Raw genomic sequence first — 27,200 nt, forward strand, 5'->3', positions numbered from 1 at the left:
AAAGTCAGGTTAAATGCACCATTGAGCTACAGAAAAAACAAACATGTTAATGCAGATTTATACTTTCACCTGGCACCGCATCGCACAACTCACGAAACGGATTAAGGCTTTTATACTTGACACGTTCACCATTGAGATTTTTATTTTAAAGGGTCACGAAACACCAGAACACATGTGTTGAGCTGTTGACAGTGGTATATGTGTCCCACACTGCTATAAACACTATCAGGACACCTATATTTCACTAAAAAGTGTAAATTGGTTGTTTTTGCGTTATTTCAAGCAAATTCGTACTTCCGGTTTGAAACGAATTTTTGAAGTTGCGTCACGGTCATGAGATAATAGCGTGTATTCCAGCGTGCAGACTGGACGTCTGTGCCAGAGTGTGTCTTATTACGTCTTACAGTGTGCTGCATTAATGCATGAGTAAGGCTTGGTTCAAACCAATCAGCGCGCTCTATTGTGCAACTTCATTAATATTCATTACTGTCACAGTGTTTAGACGACAGAGACGCCACGTTGTGTTGGCAAAACAAGCGTGAAGTGTTGCTTTTATAGTTTGCTGCAGTGAAGTTTTGTTTTCATTTTCTCTCTGTGAGAGCTCAGCTGGAGTCACGTGTGGATTAACAGTGTACTCGACGCTCCACAACAATAACTTACATGTCTAAGGAGGAACATTGTTTACCTGAGAGCTGTTCTCATCTGCAAACGCTGAAATCCGGATTCGCTTTAGTCTCCTCTTAATAAAGACGCGGCTCTAGTTGCTGGTGATAGTCCTGTCTCTACAGATTTGGTAAGTGAGTGACCAGTGCTCTTTGTTTATTCAGTTCGTATTTTATTCGTATCAAACAAACTATTGCAACGAGTGTAAACAAGTTAGCACTAACAGTTACAACCAAACTATAACCTCGTGTTGGATTTTGTGACCGGAAAAACACACGCGGCTTTCTGACGCTACCTGCCGTGTGCATCTAAGTTTCCGGGAAATGCAGAGTTTATTTTTTTCTCTCATTCGCCGTGCGGTATCAAACATTGCATGAAAAATACATGCTTACAGCAGCTCCTCGAATCAAATATCTCGTTTGTCGGGAGGGACATGAATGAATTCCCTGAATGAAAGAGCCAAACTGCAAAAAAGTCCTGTAAAGTCCACCATTTAATAATCTGGCAAATAATTCGACTACAGATGTCCATGTAAACACAATCACATTGTCCGCTGTGGGTGTGTGTTTTGACTCTGAAGTTCAGCGTGCCCAAATAGACACTCCCACACCATGCCTCTTTTCTTCCTCCGACACTCCCCCCTAAACAGAGCTGGACACACCCACTTTTCAGACTTTTTCCAAAGTAGAGGTGTGAAAACATCCTGCTGAAACGAGGGGGTTTCATGGCCCTTTAAATGACAGGGGGCGCTACAAAAAAACAAAGTAAAATCAGACGAATAAAAGGAGAATCATTATCAATGAAGATGTTTTGGGGGCCTCTTTTTTGTTTTAACAAACTCATCCCTCAGGTTTTTCCAAAGTTTTACAAAAACTTTCCTCCTTTCTCATGGCTGTTGCAGTTTCTAGCCAATAATTATTGGTCATTCTGGCAAGCAGAAATGCAACCGTGATAGAAAATAGGTAAAAACCTAATTAGGTATTACAGCCTACTGTACTATTCACTCTTCAAATAAATCCCACTATCAATCCCATTTAATCACTAAAAATAAAGTGAACTAGTAGTGTCTGCTATACAGAGTTTTGTGAAGTACAGTAAAGTACTTCAATTACTCTGTTGTGGTAATACTATAGTTGCTATGGTAACACAACAAGTGTATTAAAAACAAACTACTCAGTGCTTTAGTTTTATTTGTACAATATAGGGTATATTATTATACAATTCACCACACTTTACTGTAGTAAAACACTGTATTTCATTTTATCAGTTCACTATTCTTAACACTACAGTGTGCTGAAGCATCTCTGGAAAAGCACGAAAGGAGTCTGACGGAGCGAGAGCAGATCATTCGCACGTGAGCAGCCAGTGTTTTGAGAGCTCGCAAGCAGTTTTGTCCATGAAAAAAGGAAACCGGCGCATGAGCAGAGATTCGCTTTCTCGTATTACAGCGCTCCCGACTTATAAAACTGCGCTTGCGACATTTGTCAGTGAAATAACGGCATACTCTGCCAGCCCAAATCATGTCGCGCGCACTCAAAGCGAACTTCCGCAAACACAGCGATGATGTCACATTTGCCAAATTTAAATTGAGTTTAATATCAGAAAGCTGATTGGCTATTGCAAGCTGACCTTTTTGTAGTTGTAATACCGCAAATTACAATTGGACTAGTGAAATAAAGAACTACAACACCCCAAAAACCAAGCAACAACAACAACAAGAATTTAAATGAGCATTAGATGTAGCGTTACATGGACATCGCAAAAATAAGACCTGTGCAGAAATATTTAAGACCTAAAACAGCAAATTTAAGACTTCTTAAAGCCACAAATTTCGATTTTTTAATTTAAGACTTTAACACTTTTTAAGAGCCCGCGGGGACAGCTAACTCTGAAAGATTACACTTCTGTCTTGGAGTTTGATTATTCCTAAAGATCCCAAGTAGTGCTTTGAAACATGCAGGTTTGATTTGAACTAGTGATGGGTTGTTCTTGAACGATTCATTCATTTTGAACCAATCTTTAACGTGACTCAGGAAGTGATTCGTTCATTCGCACATTGTGCAGGTGGGGGAGAAGATTAGTTCATTTTTCGATTCTTCTATCAGGTTCTAATCAGGCTTTGCACATCATGTGGAAAAAAAACAGGCCAATCATATTCAGCCAGAGCCAGATAAAGATTATATTCATTCAGCTCGGCAGTCCTCAGGTTTGAGTCGATCGTCTCTTTACATGCTGAACATGATGATAAAATGAATCAAAAACACAAAGATTCAAAATGTGAACTAATCATGAGTCAGAGCGTGTGCATTGATTAAGCTTCTACATTATAATGAACGACTCAAACGTGAAGAGCTGTCAGAAGACTAACAATAATGTAAACGATGAATGATCATTTCCTCTTTCTTAGAGCATTATAGCCAAGACTTCAGAACATTTGTTGAGAAATTGAATTTACAGATGACGCCAAAAAAATAAATAAAAGATTCATTTAGGTGGAAGTGACAGTGCAAACTTCTTAATGCAAATGTTGACATTGTTTTGGAGCCCACTAGAGTATGACTTAGGCATGGGATGATAACCGTTTTCAAGGTATAGCGCGGTTTGGAAAAGTCAAGGTTTTAAAATCGTCAAAGTTTAAGCTTAATTGGCTGTAGTGTATGAGTGTGAATGAGTTTTATTGGTGTTTCCCAGTACTTTGGTTGCAGCTGGAAGGACATCCGCTGTGTAAAATATGCTGGATAAGTTGGCAGTTCATTCCGCTGTGGCGACCCCTGATGAATAAAGGGACTAAGCTGAAGGAAATGAATGATGAATATACATCAACATGAGCACAAACACAGAGAAATGCTGCCACCTGGTGTCTCAATCGCGCCCCGACATACAGTGAAAATCTATAAAAGGTGAACAGGAAGAAGCTTGAGAAAAACACTTTTTTTTTTAAATTACAAAATAAATAATTAAAAGCAGGATGAGACAGATTTACATATAAGTAATGTGGAATGCAGAAAATAATTCATTTTGTAAACTAAACAACTGGTTTTAAGAGTATATTTGCAGGAATATCAACCTTAAATTTGATTATTTAAAAAATCTTTCTGAACTAGTGAACAGGCCTTCACACTTGACTTTATAATTATTGTATTTTATATATATATATATATATATATATATATATATATATATATATATATATATATATATATACATATATTATATAAATATATATATGTATATATATATATATATATATATATATATATATATATATATATATATATATATATATATATTATATATATATTATATATATATTTATTTATTTATTTATCTGTTTTATCTATTTTTTATTCTTATTTTTATAATCTTTATTTTTATTTTTATACTTTTTATTTTTTTATACTTGTCTCTTTTACTCTTGTTTAAGTAAAGCACTTTGAATTGCCACTGTGTATGAAATGTGCTATATAAATAAACTTGCCTTGCCTATATATATATATATATATATATATATATATATATATATATATATATATATATATATATATATATATATATATATATTAACTGAAATAAGTGCTAATTATACATCCATGCATACATTATTTATACATTAGCAAATATTAGATTATTAGATGAAAACAAATAGCATCACTTATGTTTTTTTCTTCATTATCTGACTTCATTATTCATTATCTGTAGTTTGCATTATTGCAGTTTTATATATTAGAATTGACCATTTTTCTAATTTGAAAATATAATTTTGATAAAAACATTCAGTGTTGATGAAATTTTTAACCCTCACTCACAATTACCATAACTATGAAAAACCTATATGCAACTACTGGTAAAAGAGACCCAATGCCCAGATCCACATTCTTCCATAAATCATACAGGGTGAGTCTTTTCAGAAAGTAAAAGTGCGGTTTCCTGTAAAGCCTAGGGAGGTTAGGGAGACAGAAAATACAGTACAAAAACCATGAAGCCCACTGCATGTCTCCACAGTTCACAAAAACAAGTGTGAAGTGTGTGTGTGTGTGTGTGTGTACAGGACTCACGTCAGTAAGGAATGATGCCTTTCTCTTGCTCAGACTCTGCTCCAGCCAGCTCAGAGGCTCCTTCATCACAGCAGCGGCTTCTACACGCTTCCCCTGCAGCGCCACCAGCTGGAGAGACTGCAGCACTGCAGGCTAAACACACACACACACACAGGTTAATCATATATGCAGACACGCACACACATCATACACACACAGGTCAATCATATATATTTGCTTACGCACGCACACACACAAACTATACATGCTCAAAAAAAAACAAAAAAAAAACACTCACACATGCACAACACAGGTTTTTTCACAGCAATTCCTTATTATATTCAGGGTTCATGAACATTTTACAACTAAAACTTAATGACTTTTTCAGGACTTTCAAGCTAATTTTCATGACCTAATGTTTTGTGTAATGTCCACGTATACTTGGTAAATAATGAGAAAAAGGATCCATGTTTAAAGTTATTACAACATATCATAAAACATGCAACAATCTATATAGTTTAAATAATCTTTACATCCATGTAAAGTGTATTTAAATATTGTTCACACAGCACTAATGTGACAGCATGTGTTTGGCCATGGACAGAGAAGATGACAACTAACCATATTTAAGTAAACAGACATTTGTTAAACTAATTTCCATGACTTTTCCAAAACTTTATGGGTTTTTCAGTTCTTACAAAACTTTTTCCAGGCCTGGAAAATGCCTTGTCAAAATTCCAGGTTTTTCATGACCGTATGAACTCTGGATAGTTATTTTCGGCAGAAAGTCTTATTTATTTTAGGCTAAAGGAAATATATATTTACATGTACACAATATCACAGAACTTAATTTTATTGAATATTAAGAAATGTATTTTCTCGATTGCCTACAGAATAAATCAATGACTTTTTACAATGACTTGCTAATTAACCTAGATAAGCCTTTAAATAGCCCCTTTCACACATTGATACCAGTAAATATCTAGGAAAATTTCCAGGAACGATTTTACAGGTGAATTAAAAAACATTATAAATTCCGGACGTTACGGAGTTTTTCCGGAAAGACCGTTCACACATCCATTCTAAAATACCGGTAAATTCTGACATCATTAACCAGAAATGAGCTCTAAACGGCTGCGCTTGTGTTTGTAAACATTTGACTACATCACAAACTCTGTGGATGATCAATATTGTGAACAACTCTGATGAAAACACATAGAGAAACACTTTCGCATGTCGAGATGTACACGATATGTGTGTGTGCTGGCGCTCACAGGCTGTTTTACGGGCACACGCAAAGCTTGAAGGTAAACAATCAACGGCTTATCATAAACATCTTATCGATAGTTATTTACACGGTTGGCATTAAGATGAACATACAAACGTTATCTGACTAACATCCAGCAGCTAAATGTGTCTGGAAAAATATTCAAAGTCTTTTATTCTCAGAAACCGCGCGGACGTGAATGTGTCTGACTGTTCTGATTATCTAAAGCAGACGTCTCTTGTCAGCACGTTCTAGACGTGCACGCGCTCTTTCCGGCAATCTTCCATCTGCGTTCATACAGTGCAGCATTCCGGAAAAATAACGGTAATGTTACAACTTCTCTTTCTGGAAAATAGCCAGAACAAATTTACCGGTATTTTCAAAAAGGGCCTGTAATTTTCCGGAAAGGTCTGAATGTGTGAAAGTGGCAAATGTCACTTTAAGCTGAATACTAGTATCTATAATAATGAGTAAAATATTATGTATGTCATCAAGACAACAACAAAAACAAACAGTTATTAGAAATTAATTATTAAAACTATTATGCTCAAAAATGTGTTCAAATCATCTTCCCTCTATTAAACAGCACTTGGGACATGTTTTAAAAGAAATGTAATTTGCATAAGAGTAAATCAGTAAATCAGTCAGTGAACATCATACTTCTGAAATAACTCTTCTAACTAGAGTAAACACAACCAGAGCCTTCCGATTTTAGGGTTGGGCTCTGATTAAAACTAATGGAATGTTGATGCATTAGAAAACATGTTATTTGAACAAACAGACTTACATAATAACCAAAAGTGAAATTAAACCTCATTAAAAGTGTGTGTGTGTGTGTGTGTGTGTGTGTGTGTTTTGATCCAGTCACTCTATTATATCAGCAAGAGGCCTTTAAAAGCTCCATCCAATCTGACAGGGTTACTGTAACATGATTTAAAAGATAACGTGCTGTACATGTTAACTATCTAAAGTTATTTTAATGTTGTGCAATGTAATAATCGTCACCTGTAAATTTGTAGCCTCCCATTCCAGCCACTGGTTTGTCGCGTCTGTCGCCTTCTGACCACTGATGTCAAACAGATATCTGTGAAGACGTTTAACATTGTTATTTTCTGCAGGCTTGAAGTCAAAGGCATACTGTAACAGCTACTCCTGATCATATCATCAGGTCATGAAAGGATTTGCAATCGTTTTAGAAGCAGTTTAACCATGAAATACTGAAACTTTATGAATTGCATGTGGTTTTAAGGTCTGTGTAAACATTTTAAGCCAGTTTAAAGCATTTGAGCACAAGGACATATTATGCTTGTGGCTTTAACTAAATTTAATTGCATTTACTTATTTATACAACAAAAACCATGTAGTTTTTATGTACATTTGATTTTTTTTCTGTACCTGAAGACTGTTAGACTGCTTTACTGTATCTATGCTTGTAATGTGTTTATTACACTTTATACAGATGTACTCCCCTATAAAACTATCCTAAACAATCTAAAATTATTTATTGTATATATAATTATTTAGTGTATTATTTAGTGTATATATATATATATATATATATATATATATATATATATATATATATATATATATATATATATATATATATATATATATAATAAATCACAGAAAATCAAAATAAACCAATGTAAGAGTCTTTATCAATACTGTGCAGTAGGGCAGCACAATATATTGTTTCAGCATCGATATCGCAATGTTTGCATGTGCAATAGTCACATCGCAAAGATATGCAAAGTTGAGTTGACTTTGCAGTGTCATTTTTACATTTACATATACAAATACAAATTCATAACACATGCATTCGTTTATTTCACTTTCATCTTTGCTTTGTTGCATTAATTTATGCTTGTGGTTTGTTTATTACATGTTATGCATGATTTACTCCCCTACAGAATCATCCCAAATGTATTAATTTTGATTGGGAACACTTTAGAGACCAGTTTTCACTATTAAATAGTTGCTTATTAGCATGCATGTTATTGACTGCTTATCAGTACTTATAAAGCACATGTTCTGTATGATCTTATTCTACATGCCTAATCCTACCCAATACCTAAAATATCTTAATAACTATTAAGGAGCAAATTAAGAGTGTATTGAAGCAAAAGTTAAAACGGTTCGCTAAAAAGTCATATATATATATATATATATATATATATATATATATATATATATATATATATATATATATATATATATATATATATAAATGTATTTATATACATATACATATTTTATATATATAAATAAATATATATATATATATATATATATATATATATATATATATATATATATATATATATATTTATATACATAAAAAATATATATATATATAAAAAATGTGTGTGTATATATATATATATATATATTTTTTTTTTTAATATATATATAAATAAATATTTAGTTTTACTACTATATATATATATATATATATATATATATATATATATATATATATATATATATATATATATATATATATATATATATATATTGTAGTAAAACTAAATATTGCAATGTCAGATTTTTCTATCGCGCAGCCCTACCATACAGCCCTAGTTGTTATGCACGCTTCTAATTCTTTAGTGTTTATTTGTTTATATTGAACAAAAAAAATATTTTGCAAAAATGTTGAAAACTGGTAGCCTTTTACACTCAAAAAAAAACAAGAATATATATATATATATATATATATATATATATATATATATATATATATATATATATATATATATATATATATATATATATATATAAAATCCAACATTCTTCTTAATATCTTACTATGTGTTGAACAGAAGAAAGAAACTGAACTATGTTGAGAACAAGTGAAGGGTGAGTAAACAATAACAGATTTTATTATTTTACGTGAGCTGTGTCTTAAATAACCTATTAAAAATATCTGGTCAGAACCAACCAGTTTTACCTCTTAACCAGAGTGCCAGGTTTACTGTTTTAATAATGACTGTTTTATTTATTATCAAAATAATTCTTCACTTTCTCTTTTGTTCTTCATGTTTATGTGGTTGTTCTGCATTTATATTTTATTTAAAGCCATAGTTTCATTTTGCTGAAAATGATGCACTGCTCATAAATGATGTGCTTATTTTATGTCTACATCTGTGTGTGTGTGTGTGTGTGTGTGTGTGTTTATATGCACTACTATGTGATGCTTTGCTTTTCAGTGAACAACATTAATTAAATTGTGGATTTGCAGGATTATAAGACGTCCTATTTTGGTGTTGGCATCAAATTGAATTTACAAGATTAATTTTACATGCACAGAATGCAAATTAAATGTACGCAACACCATGTCTAACCAGATATGAAACAAAAAGTTTTAGCGACAAGCAATTTGCATGCACGGCACTTCTGCCAACCAAACGGACAGATTTGTAACCTAATTAACAAATATTAAACCTCATTAAAATTATTTAAAAGTGGCTACAACTGGAACCCCCTACAAAATCTGAATAGTTGGAGATCATATCTAATGTTAAAAATATGGAGAGGATGACTTTTTCTTTAACCACTTAAACTCTGCTGCTATTTGGGGATTTCCGCCTGGATTTTGCCTACCAAAATTTAAAAGCTTCCCAAATCCACATGCAGAGGTGTAAATGCAAAAATTTGGTACCGGGTCCGCAGAGTTTAAGTGGTTAAACTACAAATGGACAAAAACCTGCATTATTGGGAGAAATGGATTGTACTTATGCCTTTACACGGTGTAATCTGATTTATATATGCATTTGTTCATGTGACCTGTAAGGAAATATGTGACCAGTCAACTGTTCATTTAAATTCTGGTGTTTTATTGTATTAATTTAAATTTTTTCCCCTTGTATTTTCCCTTAAAAAAAGAGAAATAAAAATAAAGTACAAAAATATATATATTTAAAAGCACATGCTGAGTGGCTGATGTTGGTGTGCACAGTTGTGTGGAGTAAACAGTTCTAATGTTCATGTTTAAACAGGTTATTTTAATTATTTAGTTGTCAATATTGAAGGTAAGCAATCTACTGCTGGCAATAACGGTCACAATAAATGCTTTACAAGCTTGAACACTGAATTAAGCACATAATTCAAATACGGTTCAAGAAAGATTTTCGTTCAACTAATATTCTACTCATTTCTAATAACTAATTATTATTTTCTTTGCCATAATGATATGGAAGGTAAATTTTTAAATAAATCAAATAAACATTGGAAATGAAAATGAAAATCAGATTAACAGTTTCATTTTAAAACACTGTTCGCAAAATATCTGCCGAAATTGAAAACAAAATAAATTATTTAATTTTCATTTTCACTGACAACACATCGTCCCTGTCAAATTGATAATTAAAATAAAGTTGCCAATTTAACGTTTCATTTTCACTGCATTTCCACGTCAAGACTGCCAATAATAAAATAAAAGGCCAAACTGAAAAATAAAACGCAAACACAATTTCTACAAAGCGTGTTATTAATGTTCACGCTATAATAGTGACACAATTCAAATGAAAATGTAAATTTAAGCTTTCCTTTTATTGACACTTTTTCATTTCAGTTTTTATTTTCGATTTCATTTTCAACCTCAACCTGTATGCAAAGCCTATGCTAATCAGTGGGAGGGGCGTATTCAAGTGACGTCTAGTGCTTTCACAGAGCCCGAGGGCAGAAGCACGGTTTTGATGGATGGACAGCGTGAGTAACTAGTGTATATAGAGTATAACAGAAGTAAAATGGCAAAAACTGTTAGTCAGCTTTTATGTGAAGCAGCTGCTGCATTGGTAAAGCAAGAGGAACAGGGGACACAGGAGAACCAAACGTCAAACTTCCGTCCCGCAGCAGTAGTCGCGGGCTTCCTCGGTGGGCAGAGAAACTGCAGCGTAACGCCTGTTTCACACCGCAAGCGTCAGCGGCGCGTGAGCAGAGCGTGAGCAGCGCGTGTGTTTTTGACGTCCATGTTAACAGATTAGAGCTTTCATACCAGCAGCGCGTCAGAGCGAGGCGTGAGCGTCGCCGAAGCAGCAGTGCAGCGATAGTTTCGGCGCTAGGTCTATTTTTGACGCGCTGCTCACGCTCAATTAAAGTGACAGTGCATTGATAATGACCAAAACACATTGAACGACAGTAAAAAGTACCAATTTTACCCAATAAATGCAATAATATTGTCAAATGGCTTATATATTGTCATTCAAATGAACTTAAACGATTAAAAACGGCAACAAACAATTATTTAGGCCCGAACTACAAAACCAAATGTAAAACAATTTTACTATCAGTTTTGCTTAAGTTGCACACTAGTGTTGTAGGAGAGGGGAAATGGAATATTTACGGGATTTGTAGTCCATAGAGAAGTGTATTGTGGGTAGTGTAGTTTGACACGCATGCTGGATTATGTGAGCTCGCTGTGTTCTGTGCAGCTGAGCAGAGCAAGAAAGTTTTAATCGGCTTTGTTTTATGTTCACTCGAGTTATTCCTACCGGGAGCTGTTTGCACTGTGAATTTGACAACACGAAAATAAGTAACAGAATGGCATGCATTGGTTACTTTTGTTCGTCTCATCCTCTGATTAACGAGCTGTTATTCTGCCGCTGGACATCACTGAAGTGGAGAAAGTAACACTAGATTGATCATGTAGAAATATCATTATAACTATATTGTATAAATATGATTATAACTAGGTCTACAGCAACCTGATAATCAAAAAACAAATGACATGATATCACAGGCGATTGTCCTCTGACTGTAGACACTTCTCATATAAGTTAGCTTGAGAAGCATACAGCACTATTTGATCTATAAAATTTGTAAAATAAACATTTGCGTGTTAAAGAAACCGCATAGGAGGGGCCTTGGTGCAGATGAAAAGTTTAAAAAGTGTATTTGTATATAAAGAGACATGGGCAACTAGATAGAATAGACAGAGATAGGTTGATCTCTGCAGCAGCTGCGGAAGAGCTGCGCGCTGCAGACGCAGCTGGTGTGAAAGGCAAACGCCTGCGTGCTGCTACTGCTCGACATACGCGCTGCGCACGCTCTGCTCACGCGCCGCTGACGCTTGCGGTGTGAAACAGGCGTAAGTGCGGTAGGCCTTGTGATGAAGTCGTATAGTGTACTTTATTAGGTTTTGTGACGTTAACAACTCGTTAGTACTAAAATATTTAAAAGACAGCTAAATCAGCTCGGTAAAGTTTGTTTTAGGTTTGATATTCGCCAGACAGTCATGTACGCAGTGTTAGGGATCATCTGCAAATTACATCGCTGGTGACGGACAATGTGTTGTCAAACTGAAAATGAAAACTAAATCATTTCATTTTGTTTTCAATTTCGGCAGATATTTTGCAAACAGTTGTAAAATGAAATTGTTAATCTGATTTTTATTTTAATTTCCAATCTTTATTTGATTTATTTAAAATTGGCAGGATTTACCTTCCATATAATGACAGTATATAATAGATTTTTTTATTTGTTATTTAGGTTATTTAGGCAAGTCATTGGACAACAGTGGCTTGTTCTATAGTGCTTCCCAACTTCTGTTCCTAAAGGCACAGCAACAGTACATATTTTGGATGTCTCCCTTATCTGGGGCCTGTTTCAGAAAGCAGGTTAAGTTAAAACTCAGAGTATTTTAACCCTGAAATGAGAGAAACTCTGGGTTTTCCGTTTCAAAATGGCAGGTTTGTTGAACTCGAGAAAGCAGGGTAAGTCAAGCCTGTTTCTAAAAGAGAGTTAACTTTAACTCAGAGTCAGTTACCGTGGTAACTTACTCTGTGAATCTAACCTGGTCCGGAGCAGGTTTTATTCCCTAAACTCTGAGTTTCTGTCGGTCTCCTCCCCTTTTTTAAAGATGAAGCGTATTTCTCGCATTAGTCTTACATTTCCACACACCTATTTTAGAGCTCATTTTGGAGATGTGCATAAAAAAGATTGATGGAAACATCATGATTCACACAACTTTTGAAAATACGCATAATATAACATGTGCATAACTGAGTAGGTTAAACTTTTATTTGATAAGAAAAGATGCGCATAAACTACGAAGAGCACTTAACAAATTACAGTATGTACATTAAAAAAAGGTTTGTTAGAGATGATGATGAAAATGTGTGTAAATGGACAAACCAGCAGGCTGAGCACACTGTAACACGTCTTAAATATTGTTTTAGTCATTCTAAAATGCATTTACTGTTTCAGTATTAGTGTATATTATTAATTACCTCCGAGCGTCTGGAGCGTGTCAAGATCTCCGCGTCTGGCTTCAAACGCCCCCACGTGTTCATTGTGTGTCAATTGTCTTCTGACTGAGGCTCAGGACAGGTACATTAATTAAATAAAAAATCATTGATGCAGCTTCTTCTACCACAGTAATTCTGTTTTTACTGTTGATATTTGGCGCAAGTTAATCAGGAAGTGACGATTTTGTTCTCTTCGACTCTTTGGATAAAAACGCTGCTTTATTTTTAGGCGTTATTCCAGTTTTGCACAAATTTATGTAATAGCCTATATTTTGATGGAAACACAGCTATTGCCTACATTTTTGTCACACACAGAACAAAGTCACGTACGAGGCTTGTCCTTTTTTTCATAAATAATTAACCTTAGACATGCACTGTTACTAGATTAATGGGATTATTATTCTGTCTACATTATTTTATTACTGCTTACCTTCTTAATGTTATATCAACCTCTATCACTTGATCAATAAAAAGGCAGACACATAACAAGTGCACTGTTAAATCAATTAAAACTGATAAAAAGTGTATAAAAGTTTAGAAAAAAAAAGTATAAACGTCACACATTACATTACTTATTTTGCTATACTTAAAATGTTTAAATACTTAAAATTAAAAATTACGCATTAACTTGGGCAGCTGTTTTCCCACGCTGTCTCTGTTTCACTGATGGCTGCTTCATTTTAAATATATACACTCATATTTGCTATAACTTTGCATGAGCACATCAAGTTCAGTTGGAGAAAGAAATGCTGATCTCTTTTTTTAAGATGTTGCCATAGTCACTCGTAATATCTGCGCTCCATTGATAATGCCTTTTTATAGTCACGGTGCGCGCGCTTCACTCTGAGTTGGTCTACTCAAAGTTGATTGACCCAACTCAGATCAGCTATTCTGAAACCGAAAACTCAGAGCTTTTAATCTCTCGGTAAATCAACTCAGAGTTCAAGTTTAAACTCAGAGTTGTTTGAACCTCCTTACTGAAACAGGCCCCAGAGCTATTAGGTTTTGGAGTCTCTTCTAATGTTCTGATGAGTTGATTTAGGGGTGTTTGATTAGGAAGAGGTTGAAAATGTGAACTGTTGGTGTGCCTTTAGAAACAGGGTTGGGAAACACTGCTGTGGACAAACCAAAGAATAATAATTTCTAAAGGGGGCTAATAATATTGACAACAGCTTTTTTTCTACATAATAATAATAATAATAATAATTGTGTTACTCTAACCAAATATTAAAAAAGAATTAGGCTTTTTCCAGTCGAGACACCATCTCCATAACTCCTTAATCTGTTAAGCATCTCTTGGAAAATATGCAATATATAAAACAATTAAAATATAATAGGAGGGTGAATAATTCTGTCTTCAACTATGTCAAAGAATAACTACTTTTACATAACTACAGTTACATTTATGCAAAAACTTCTTGCTGCCAAATTGGTAAAACCTAGTGGTTCAAAGTCCACATGAGCTAGAAGTTTCTGAGATTTATTTCAGTATAATGACGCACTTCGTACTGGATAAAATATTGAGTAGGGTGGGGCTTTCTTTGTGCATCATTCTCTCATAGCAAACTAACAGAAAAAGAAGAACGGCTAAGGATATTAATATACAATTGCTATGGAGCTCCACTTCAAATGTAGACGCAGATGCTACGTGGGGATTACCAAAACCATTTTGTTGAAAACGTGACACCCACTCCCTGAACTTTTACCTTGGTTATTATACTGAAGGTACAACTGCCAGGCTCAAAAGACAACACTATTCAAAGTTGGACCATTATTGCAGTGATGTTATTGGACAAGCTTAAAAACTGACATTACTACAATCTATATCTGATTATTTTTTGTTATTTTATTTTTCTTCTATCTGTTCAAGTGGACAGTTTCATGGCATCTGCTTGCATATAGTTTTATATCAAACTGTGATCCTTAAATAGTCTTTTTAATGTGTCTTCAAATCATTATTGGTCAAAATATCACAGGTAATGTTTCTGGAAACTGAAAGTGTTGTTACACTAAATGTGTGCGTGAATGTCCGGCACTCACTGGCAGATGCTGTTGGGGCTGAAGAGATGCTGACCGCTGGGTAACTGCAGGATGGGCAACACGGGGTGTGTGAGATACGGGACCACTTTCTCTATAGCACACAAACACACACACATGAGACACATTCATGTTGGACAAAAACACACTCGCAAAGCACTGGAACAACTCCACAGTAAGACAATGGAACTTTCATAGCTATACCAAACAGGCTATTAAAGGGGACAGTTCACACAAAAATGGAAATTCAGAAGAAAATTTCCTCATCCTCCACTTATTTTAAACCTGTTTGGGTTTTTTTAATCTGTTAAACACAGAGGAAGATATTCTGAAGAATGCTGAAAAAAACAGGCATTGACTTCAATAGTATTTTCTGCTGCATTTGCATAATTAAACTCAAAACATTCTTCATGTTTTCATAAAGGAAATTCATAAAAGTTTAGAAGCATTTTCATTTTAGTGTGAACTATTCCTTTAATGCACATATAAAACTTTTCAGTTTTGTAAATAATAGTTTTTGCTTTAATCTTTAATCTAGTAAAATTACATTTATTCAGCAATAGTTATAGTGGCATGTTTTCAGACATATTTATGATAATGTTTGTAAAACACAATACTAATAAACCGATATTTGCTGTAATATTGCCCTGATTTTCCATCATAGAAAATAAAAACATTTGTTACTCTAACCAACAATTATTTTAAAAAGAAAACTAAATCTTTTAAATGAATGGATTATATTTTAAATAAAACAAAAATTTAAATAAACATATATTAACCATTTTAATTTCTAATAATAAATCCAGACAAACTGAAAAGTGAACACATTTGTTCATCTGACTATCAGTCATTTTGGAATGAAAGAAAAATTAAAACTAAAAATGATAATATGGTAAATAGAACAAATATTAACATTTCACTCCACTAAGATTAGCTAACAATAAATACAGAGATACTGCAAATTTTCAAGTGCGTCTTCATTATTTCCACAGCTGTACTCTTCGTAATATTTTTACATTTTCAGTCAGAAAACAACTTATAAAAAGTGAAACAGCCGTTTAGCCCCTGACTGTATTTTTTACCTCCAGAAAGAGAGTTTTTAGATAGACAGACAGATGTAAAGTAGGCTTTATAATCCCACGTTTGTTCATTTTTGAAAAGCGACAACTTTTAACACAGTCCCTATATTGTTTACCATTCTACTTTGAATATTTGGTCTGAAATAACATGCAAGTATAGCTTCAAGACAACATTTGCATTCATAACATTCAGACTTTCTCTTTAATATAATTTAAGAAAAGTACTATTTGCTAATTATAAACAGGGAAGTCACATTATCAGCCAAAGACTATCAAAATACAACATTATTTACGTTCAATTAAATAAGTTGTTTTAAAGTCTTGGGATTTTAGAGCCAATATTCAACGTAAACAATATAGGATCATGTCACAAGTTGTTACTTTTCAAATATGAACGAATGTGAAAATATAAATGCACTTTACATCTATCTATCTATCTATCTATCTATCTATCTATCTTTCTATCTATTCATAGAGGTAAATTTGGTTTTATATTCGCACATTTGTTCATTTAGCAGTCTCTATATTGTTTGCCATGTTACTTTGAATATTCAATCGGAATAAGCATGCTAGTATGACTTCTAATCAACATTACACTGTCTAATTCACTGTAAACAATGTTGTACTCTAATAGTCATTGGCTGCTAATATTATTTCGCTATTTATAATTTGCAAAGAATACTTTTCTGAAATTATATTATTAAGGAGAATGTCTTAATATCCCAATATAAAACCAACTTTACCTCTATTATCTATCTATCTATCTATCTATCTATCTAACGTTATACATCAATATATCTGTGTATCTTTGTCTATCTATCTTTGTCTATCCATCTATCTATCTATCTATCTATCTATCTATCTATCTATCTATCTATCCATCTATTTATCTATCTATCCATCTATCTACCTATGACATTTAAAGGCTAAGTTAAACAGCTGTTTCACTGTTTATTGACATTAGTTTAATTCTTACTGAAAACCTAAAGTATTATCATGTGTGTACAGCTGTGGAAATAACGAAGAGACACTTGACAATACTTTATTTCTTGTGATTTATTATTAGCTATGGGTTTGAGTGGGATTTCAGATCGATAATTGTAGTTATCGTAACGTTATAGGAACCGTTAAAATGACCGGTAAACTTTACCTCAATGTCTTCAAAGTCTGAAAATTGCCAAACAGTATCGACATAACAAAAACTAAATATACTTCAACCAAAAGCACCACAACAAAACATTCACAACACTTCACAATCCCACACGGCACACACACACACACTTTCCTCCACACTCACCCTCGTGTTTCACCAGCTGAGTTTCACACCGGACTCCGCTGAGCTCCAGCGCCGCCAACACCTTCAGGCAGTGCGGGTTTCCCTCACCGATAAACAGCTTCATTTCACCGTCCGCGATTATGCTCCTAAAGTCAGACCGACACGCCGTATATACCGACAACAGCAAACAGAACCGGTCTGAAGCGATCATCTATTGCCGCTGATGCAACCGAGCGTCACACCACGTGCAGCCGTACAGAGAAACTGTAGTTTTTAGATGTCATCTGCTCTCGGGAAATGCGTAGAATTCATGCTGAGTGGAACCTACAATACCCATAATGCAAAACTGCAGGCGTAAACGGTGGTGTACGCTCATTGGTTAAAGTGTTAAACGCCTTGATATAATTGGTCGATGCCGCTTGCAAATGCTCGAATCACCGCGACTCAGTTGCATATTACTAACGATAACATTTTGTATTTAAAGCGGTAATATATATATATATATATATATATATATATATATATATATATATATATATATATATATATATATATRTGTGTGTGTGTGTGTGTGTGTGTGTGTGTGTGTGTGTGTGTGTGTGTGTGTGTGTGTGTGTGTGTGTGTGTGTGTGAGTGTGTTTTATGGCATTCCTTATTATATATTTTGCTATATTTATATGAACTCGCTGTTTACATTTGAAACAAATATTACTCATAATTCTAATAACTTTATTTTAATCTGTCACTAGGATCTGATTTATTTTTAAATGTTGACATGCAAAGCAATATAACTCATAATTCGTATAAATGCAGTTTTAGCTGTCAGTGGAATATGGATATGATCATGTATTTTAGTATTTTTTATTTTATTATTTAGTTTTTAAGGCAAGGCAAAGCACGTTTATTTATATAGCACAGTGATTCTCAAACTGTGGTGCGCAGGCATCCTTTTATCCTTTACATGCAAAATATATAAAAAAATTATATCACAAATGATTTATCTATGAATATGATGACTGTATTTATGAGGTCCAAGCAATATTTCCAGGTTTTGATGAATAGGCTACTATAAGTTTTGTTTTTTACTTTTTAAGAACAGTCGTCTACCATTTTAATTTAACTTTTAAAAGCACATTTTGACATTCTATTTTGTTTGTTTGTTTGTTTGCTTATTTGTTTACCTTTAAGCACAGTACAGTGTTATTGTGCTACTGTGGCTGACAATAATAAATATTCTTAATAATAGGATTTAATCTGACTGGTTTTTGAACTGTGCAGTGCTGTAGCTGCTTTATTGGGCCTACAACTCTTCTGTATTTCAATACTGTTCGTTATGATGGTACTTGGAGAAACAATTTTTTTCGGAGGTGGTACTTGATGAAAAAAGTTTGAGAACCGCAAATACATACGCAGTGGCGATTCAAAGTGCTTTACATAAACAAGAATAAAAAAGACAAGTATAAGAAAATAAAAAAACAGATAATAAAAATCATTAAAACAGTTCTAATCAATTCTTAACATATGAATAATTTCCAACTGATCATTTTATATATAATAACTCTTATATATTCATTAACAAATAAACAAATAGAATAATAAATGTATTATTTAATTGATTTATTATTAATAAATTAATAATAAAATATATAAAACTCTTAGTGTTTAGTTATTCATTTTCTTTTTGGCTTATTTCCTTTATTAATCAGGGGTCACCACAGCGGAATGAACCGCCAACTTATCCAGCATATGTTTTATGCAGTGGATGCCCTTCCAGCCGCAACTCAGCATTGGGAAACACCCATACACTCCCGCATTATATTATTATATATATTTATTTCTACATGTAATAACTTTTTAAATCAAATGATGTATTTCATGATTTATTTACTATTTTAACATTTATTTATTATTTAATATATAATATAATAAATTTTATAATATATATAATAAATATTATTTAATTTATATAATAATAAATAATAATTTGTGTATAATATTTACTTCCTGTTTGCAATTTAAAAAAATATTCATAATTTTCATTTATTAATTTATTAGTTTATATTTGCTAACATAATTTTTTATTGCATAATTTTTTGTCATATATTCAGATATAATATATTTACATTTCCTCTCTGTTTGCATTTTAAAATGGTTTTAGTTTCATTTGTTAGTGGCATAGTTTCTCATATTGATATTTAAAGCAATATTACTCATACTTGCTAGAATTTTACCAGTCAATGGGATATTGATTTGTAAATATTTATTATTTTTTATAGAATACAACAGTCCTATTTTTAAGTTATATTTACCTTCATTTTGTATTTAAAAATATGATAAATTTTGTATGTCACCAAATTAGAGGAACATGAATTTGTTGATGTTTGTTAATATAATACCTTATTGCATCCTATACTCTACATTCACTTGCTGTTAGCATTAATCCAAATTCATTCATTCATTTTCAGCTTAGTCGCTTTATTAATCAGGGGTCGCCACAGCGGAATGAACCGCCAACTTATCCAGTATATGTTTTACGCAGCAGATGTCCTTCCAGCCGCAACCCAGCACTGGAAAACACCCATTCCCTTATAGTGCATGTGTTTGGACTGTGGGGGAAACCGGAGCACCCGGAGGAAACCCACGCCAACACACCCAGCTAACCCAGCTGAAACTCTTCTTGCTGTGAGGTGAGAGCGCTACTCACTGCGACACTGTGCTGTTAATCCAAACTGTAAAGTATAAATGTTGGTGGATGAACATTAATACAATATTCTCATAATTGGTGTAATTTAATTAATTAATTAATATAATGTTTTATAAAATACCTGCGTTAGACAGCAATGTAAAAAAATATAAATATGCATCAAAAAGGGCGTCACAGTGGCACAGTGGGTAGCACAATCTCATCACAGAAAGAAGGTCGCTGGTTCAAGTCTCGGCTGGGTCAGTTGGCATTTCTGTGTGGAGTTTGCATGTTCTCCCCGTGTTGGCGTGGGATTCCTCTGAGTGCTCCTGGTTTCACCCACAGTCCAAAGACATGCGGTATACAGGTGAATCGAGTAGGCTAAATTGTCCAGAGTGTGTGTGTGTGTGTGTGTGTGTGTGTGTGTGTGAATGTGTGTGTGGATGTTTCCCAGAGATGGGTTGTGGCTGGAAGGGCATCCGCTTCGTAAAACCTTGCTGGATAAGTTGGCGGTTCATTCCGCTGTGGCGACCCTGGATTAATAAAGGGACTAAGCCGACAAGAAAATGAATGAATGAATGAATCTTTAGGGGGTGAATAATATTGACCACATCTGTTTTATTCATTCATTCATTTGCTTTTCTGTAGTGTATGAGTGTGTATGGATGTTTCCCAATGATGGAAGGGCATCCGCTGCCTAAAAACATATGCTGGATAAGTTGGCGGTTCAATCCACTGTGGCGACCCCGGATTAATAAAGGGACTAAGCCGACAAGAAAATGAATTAATGAATATTATTTCATCAATTAGTGAGATATGAATTTACTCTTACATTTAGCTGTATTTATGTTGACTTGCTGTTTGAATTAACATTATTACACATCATTATATTTGTTAATATTTGTTAATGTGATGTTATACAGAATGTCTCACTGATCTATTATTCATATTTACATGTTTATTTATATTTATAGACTTGTAAAAAATCTGTTACTAGTGAAACACTTAATACTATAATTATATTTTATCCATGGCTTAGGTGATATAAAAAATAAAATAAATCTGAGCTCAAATATCTTTAATTAAACCTTAATTTAGTTGACTGTTTCTGTCTTTTTCAGTTTGTTTATTTTATTTATTATTCAAGTTTGCAGCAATGAATGAAAATGATAAAAATATATAAATATGCTACACAAAAAATTTATTTGACCTTTATCTGTTCATGAAAAACTTATAATATAATAATAAAAATCCTCTCTAATACTCTTCCACATTTCTTGCATATTTTTGTTCTTTTGTTAAATTGATAACTTCAACTTGTACTTGTTTTGCTTTTTATTAAAGTATGTAATTATTCAGAAAAGACTGCTATCATGCTTAATTAGCATAATGTAAAGTGCACACTTCTGCCAAAGCACCAAACAATACAAAAACACAGGAAACAGATTATAATTTCAAAAGAAGGGTTGTTGCTAGAAGAGATACAGCTGCAATCTGAAATCCACTTCGGCTTAGTCCCACTATTCATCAGGGGTCACCACAGCGGAATGAACTTCCAACTATTCCAGCATATGTTTTACACAGCAGAGGCCCTTCTATCTGCAACCCAATACTTGGAAACACCCATACACACTCATTCACACACACACACACACACACACACAAACTACAGCCAATTTAGTTGATCAGTTCCCCTATAGCGCATGTGTTTGGACTATGGTGGAAACCGGAGCACCCGGAGGAAACGCCAACACGGGGAGAACATGCAAACTCCACACAGCGACCGGGACTCGAAGCAGCAACCTTCCTGAGCATAATTATTTAGTTTATTTGCTTTTTTTTTTTTTTAGAAAGCAAGCAATAGAAAACAGCTTGTAACAAAAGTATTTTTTGTTTTAATCCAAAGTTGGGTTATTTTTTAATTAAAAGTAAATTATATATTTTTAAATCAATTGTTAGGTATGTGACCCACTATTGAGTTCAAACTACCCATCTTTTTTAGCATGTAAATTCTAAAACCCCAACCCTAAACCTACCCCTCATAGAGATGTAAGAATATAAATTATTATAATTATTGTACAGTGTCACAAAATTCACGCTGTGTTGACGTGAGTATCCGCAGCTGTATCCCCTCTAGACCTTACCTCAAAAAGCGGCTCTATAAAGCACGTCTCTGGTTGGCTCTTCTCAGTCACGTGACAGATCCCGCTGCCCCGCCCCTCAGCCGAACTGAGGCTGTTTGAGTGACAGTTGGAGCTCGAGCACCGTCCGGTAAACTACGGGAACATCGAGGCACCTGCGCTCTCCGGTAAGACCGAAAAACACACATTTATGAGAAGCAAAATGACTGAATTTACCACACTTAGACGGGATTTTAATATTTGGATTTTTCTTTCTGTAAACAAATAAACACCGAAGCATCCCTCCATCAGTTGGGCTAAATTTGTACTCGAAGCTAGTGAGGTAACTTTATATATATTTATTATTATTAAGTAAATATTATTATTTTTAAAGTGTGTTTATTATTTTAAGTACACATATTTTATTTTGTAAATAAACAAGACGCAGAAATTGTTTAGTAATGTAACTTCTCACGTAATGAGGAAGATACTATAGTAAATACTATAGTGTTTTTGAACCGTAACGTTACCTATTATAGTGCAGTGTGTTATACTTATATATTATAACACTTTGTTAATGACTACTCCAGCATACTGTAGTAACTATAGTGAACTGCTAAGCTGTAACGTTTTGTATATTTAATATAAAGTAAATATGTATTTTTAAAATGTGTATATTATTTATTTATTAAATATTTGTCAGTCTACAAATAAAGGAGATGCAGTTGATAATGTAAATTGTAACTTTCCATGTGATGAAAATACTATAGTAATTTATAGTCAATACTATAGTGTTTCTGAAGAATACACATTATACTAAAGTGTATTATACTGTATATGTTAAATATTTGTTAATGAGTTCTCCAGCATACTTTAGTACTAACTGTAGTGAATTCATAAACTGTAATAAATAATGTAGTACACTTTAGTGTGTACTACAGTAAACTGTGGTGTATTGTGGCACAATATAATCTATAGGAGGAGTATTTTTTATATTACTATGGTTTTTGTGTGACCATAGCAACTATATAATTACCACAACAGTACTTTACTATAGTATGCTTCCAAAACAATAGTAAATTGCTATAGTGTTTTTTATGTGGTTTACAATATTAACTTACATGTTTTACTAACATTAGCTTGTTTAAATCACTGCAGAAATCAATCAGGTTTATTTCTGTACATCAATTGTGCTGTATTGTGGCCGTATCCACTATTTAAGCTCAATATTCTGCCATTTTTCGATAATTGATTCGTAAATGTCGGTTTTAGCAAACACATGCTTGTATATTTGAGCGAGCTTATTGCTGTGGTGTCTGAATCTGAGAGAAACACTGTGAAATGCATGGGAGTCAGCCTGAAATATATGACATAAGTACACTCTAAGAAATGCTGGGTTATTTTTAGCCATTATGCTGGGTCAAACAAGAACAAACCCAATTATTGGGTTAATAATATAATATAAATATATTTTAAATGAAATTAACAAATGAACCTAACATTGGGGTTGTGTATAATTTACCCAACAGTGGGTTATAACAACCCAGCATTTATAAAGTGCTGACAGACATATAGTTAAGTGACATAAACGTGGCCTGATAATCTATAGTCAGATGAATAATCCTGTACTTTAGACTCTGTAAACACAAATACACAAGGGCCTTTTAATGTAAACCTAATAACCATTAACCCTTGATTCCACACTCTAAAAAATGCTGGGTTGTTTTAACTCTATGTTGGGTCAAATATGGACAAACCCACAGTCAAAACTACAAAACTACAACTTTCAAAAACTACATTTAAAATAAATTTTAATACTGTTGGGTTTGTCCATATATTTGACCCAACAATGTGGTACAACAACCCAGCTGTTTTAAAAGTTGTAAAATGATCTTGTAAATGAATATTCTGCTATGTTTTAGATGAATGTTGGATATATTTGGTCAGATTTGAGCACAGTTGTTGAGAGTCGAAAAGGCAAACTTTCTTTTAAATGAGAAATGTGGGAGTTTAAACTGAGATTTCAGATTTTAAATGAAATATTTAGGCATTTTTAGATGAATGTTACTTACTTTAAAAGGCTGGGTTGTTTTAACACACCCAGCGTTGGGTCAAGTATGGACAAACCCAATGTTGGGTTAATTATTTTGTTTAATTTAACTTTACTTGTTAACCCAACTCTTAGGTTTGTACATATTTGTACCCATGTTAGAATAAAAAAACCCAAGAATCTCAATTTTTTTTAAGAATGTAAACTGATCTTATAAATGAGCAATGCCAGATTTAATATTTTGGCATATTTTGGATGAATATTTACTCTAAATATGCTCAGTTAGCCCAATATTAGGTCAAATATGGACAAAAAGTTGACTTAAGTTCAGTTTCAGTTTAATTTAAATTACACTTTTTAACCCAGCTAGTCCATATTTGTCACAACAACCCTTCATTTTTAGTATTTGGTCAAATTTGAGCACAATTGTTTTTGAAAAGAAGGCAATGGAGAATAGCTTCTGCACTAAAAAATGCTGGGTTGGACCAACGAAATATGGACACATTGGATTAATTTTTACAAATTAAATTAAAATTAAATTATTTACTCCAACTGTTGGATTTGTCCATATAGTTGACCCAATGATGGGGTCTGACAACCCAGGTTTTTTCACAATGTAAACAACTCTGAGTAATGCAAGAGTTATTTGAGATATTTTGTTATGTTTTAGATGAATATTGGATATATTTGATCAGATTTGAGCACAGTTGCTGAGATCTGTGCAGAGAAGCAGGAAATGGAGAATAAACTTTCTTTTAAATGAGAAATGGAGGAGTTTAAACTGAGATTTCAAACTTTTTAATGGAATATTCGGGCATTTTTTGGATATATATTACACTCTAAAAAAGCTCACCCAATGTTGGATCAAGTGTGGACAAACCCAATGTTGGGTTCATTTTTTTAAAATGTAAATTAGATTTTTAATCTGAATTTCAACGGTTAGGTTTGTACATATTTGTCCCAGTGTTGGGTTAAAAGAACCCAAGAATGTATTTTTTAGAATATAAACTGATCTTATAAGTGCGCAATGCCAGAGTTTATATTGAGATTTCTGATTTTAGATTACATATTTTGGATGAATATTTACACTTCAAATGCTCAGTTAACCCACTGTTAGTCAAAATATGGACAAACCCAATAATAGGGTTAATTCCTTTAATTAAATTTAAATTACACTTTTTAACCCAACCCGTTTTGGGTTACATTAACCCATCATTTTTAGTATTTGGTCAAATTTGAACACTTTTTTCAGATTTGTTTTTTGCAATGGAGAACAGCTTGCGTACTCTAAAAACTTCTGGGTTAATTGAACCCAAAGTTGGGTAAAATTATCAACAAACCCAACTATTGAGTTTTAAAAAAAGGTTATTTTTCTATCTAAAATGAATTACACTGTTTGTCCATATTTGACTTAACATTGGGTTAAAAACAACCCATCGTTTTTAGTATTTGGCTGCATTTGAGCACAGCTAGTTTTGAAAAGCAGAGCTTCTAACTAAAATAATGCTGGGTTGCTTTAACCCAACGCTGGGTCAAATATGAACAAACCCACCCATTGGGTTAAAAAGAGTCACTTACACTAAATAAAACATTAACCCAATGCTGTGTTTGTCCATATTTGACTTAACGTTGGGTTAAAAACAAGCCAGCATTTGTTTGGCGTGTAATCTCGTTGAGAGATGCGTGTGATTTGTGAGATTGTTTCCATCATCAGGCTGATCTCAGTGTGTTGATTTATAACAGATCAAGAGAAAGGCAGAATTGCATAACAATGGTTTGCAGGACTGGAGAACAAAGCAAATGCGCTTTGCTGTTGATAATGCTGCTGCATCTGATGCGCCGGGCTGAAAATCCCATGAATGAAGCAGATTATTTCTGCAGTGTTTTCTGGGTTGTCAGTTTCAGATTGACTGTGGCTTTATCAGAAGTGCAGAACGCCTGCTTTTCTCCATCCGGCTGGCGTGACGACATCAGCCAGATCAGAGCGTGTCGTGTCTTATCTGTGTTTATTAAGCTTTCTGCACTCTAACTTGACTTCTGTGTTGACGTTAACAGTCATGCTCTGTGATTTTTGGCTATTGTTTCACACACACAGACTGAGCTCGAGATCTTTCTGCTGTCTTTATTTTTGAAGGTTGAATCACACATGTAATGCCGTTTCTAGAGTTCCTGCATAAACAGGAAGTGGAAAATGCTGTGAAATAGTGCAGCCTACTAAACTCGAAGCTGCAGTTCAGATTTCTTGCCTTCTTTCTCTAATGTTCACTGCCCTTTAGTGGAATACTTTGAATTGAATTATTCATAAAGAAATCAATCTGCACTGAAAAAGTGTTGCATGCAGAACTGTTGCAAACTATTCATTTGTATTGAGTTTAAACAAACAAATTAAGTTTAATAATGTTCAACTTAATTTGTTTTTTTTTAATTCAGCCCAAATAAATTGTTTATAACCACTTAACGTAAAAAATAGGGTAAATCAAAGGAATCATCTTTGAATAATTTAATAATTATTACATGCAGATACAGTGGATGTGTTGATCCTTTAATTTAATCTTGCATTATTTTATTTATTATTCTACCAGCATGATTTAAGCAGAGCATCTTCATGTGTGTGTGTTTCTGTATCTTTGATTGTGCAGTTCAGTGTGTGTGTGTGTAAGCGAGAGAGTAAAAGAGAGCGAGAGTGTGTGTGTGTGTCGCTGCGGGTCGATCAGGACAGACACGTGAATGTGACGCTTCTGTTC

The 27,200-nt window shown here is 33.5% G+C and overlaps 2 protein-coding genes across 8 annotated transcripts in view; one reads left to right on the top strand and one right to left on the bottom strand.

The window, feature by feature from the left end:
• The window catches only part of mars1 (methionyl-tRNA synthetase 1), a 54,019-nt gene extending 36,108 nt beyond the window's left edge, over nt 1-17,911 (bottom strand). Inside the window, exons 1-4 of one of the 2 annotated variants that reach the window (XM_068221659.1) lie at nt 17,625-17,911; nt 15,252-15,342; nt 6,970-7,048; nt 4,719-4,850 (exon numbers count right to left, since the gene is read on the bottom strand). In XM_068221659.1, coding sequence (XP_068077760.1) covers nt 4,719-4,850; nt 6,970-7,048; nt 15,252-15,342; nt 17,625-17,814 — 492 coding nt within the window. In that variant the 5' untranslated portion in view covers nt 17,815-17,911. The remainder of the gene's footprint in view (nt 1-4,718; nt 4,851-6,969; nt 7,049-15,251; nt 15,343-17,624) is intronic. The other variant, NM_200076.2, reaches the window with a different exon arrangement.
• Nucleotides 17,912-22,531: 4,620 nt separating this feature from the next.
• Nucleotides 22,532-27,200, top strand: part of arhgap9 (Rho GTPase activating protein 9) — a 101,697-nt gene continuing 97,028 nt past the window's right edge. For all 6 annotated transcript variants that reach the window (XR_012408312.1, XR_012408313.1, XM_073954804.1 and 3 more), the window contains exon 1: nt 22,532-22,594. The gene's annotated coding sequence lies outside the window, so the exon portion shown is untranslated. The remainder of the gene's footprint in view (nt 22,595-27,200) is intronic.

The sequence above is a fragment of the Danio rerio genome, chromosome 6 (genome assembly GCF_049306965.1).
Source record: "Danio rerio strain Tuebingen ecotype United States chromosome 6, GRCz12tu, whole genome shotgun sequence".
NCBI lineage: Eukaryota > Metazoa > Chordata > Actinopteri > Cypriniformes > Danionidae > Danio > Danio rerio.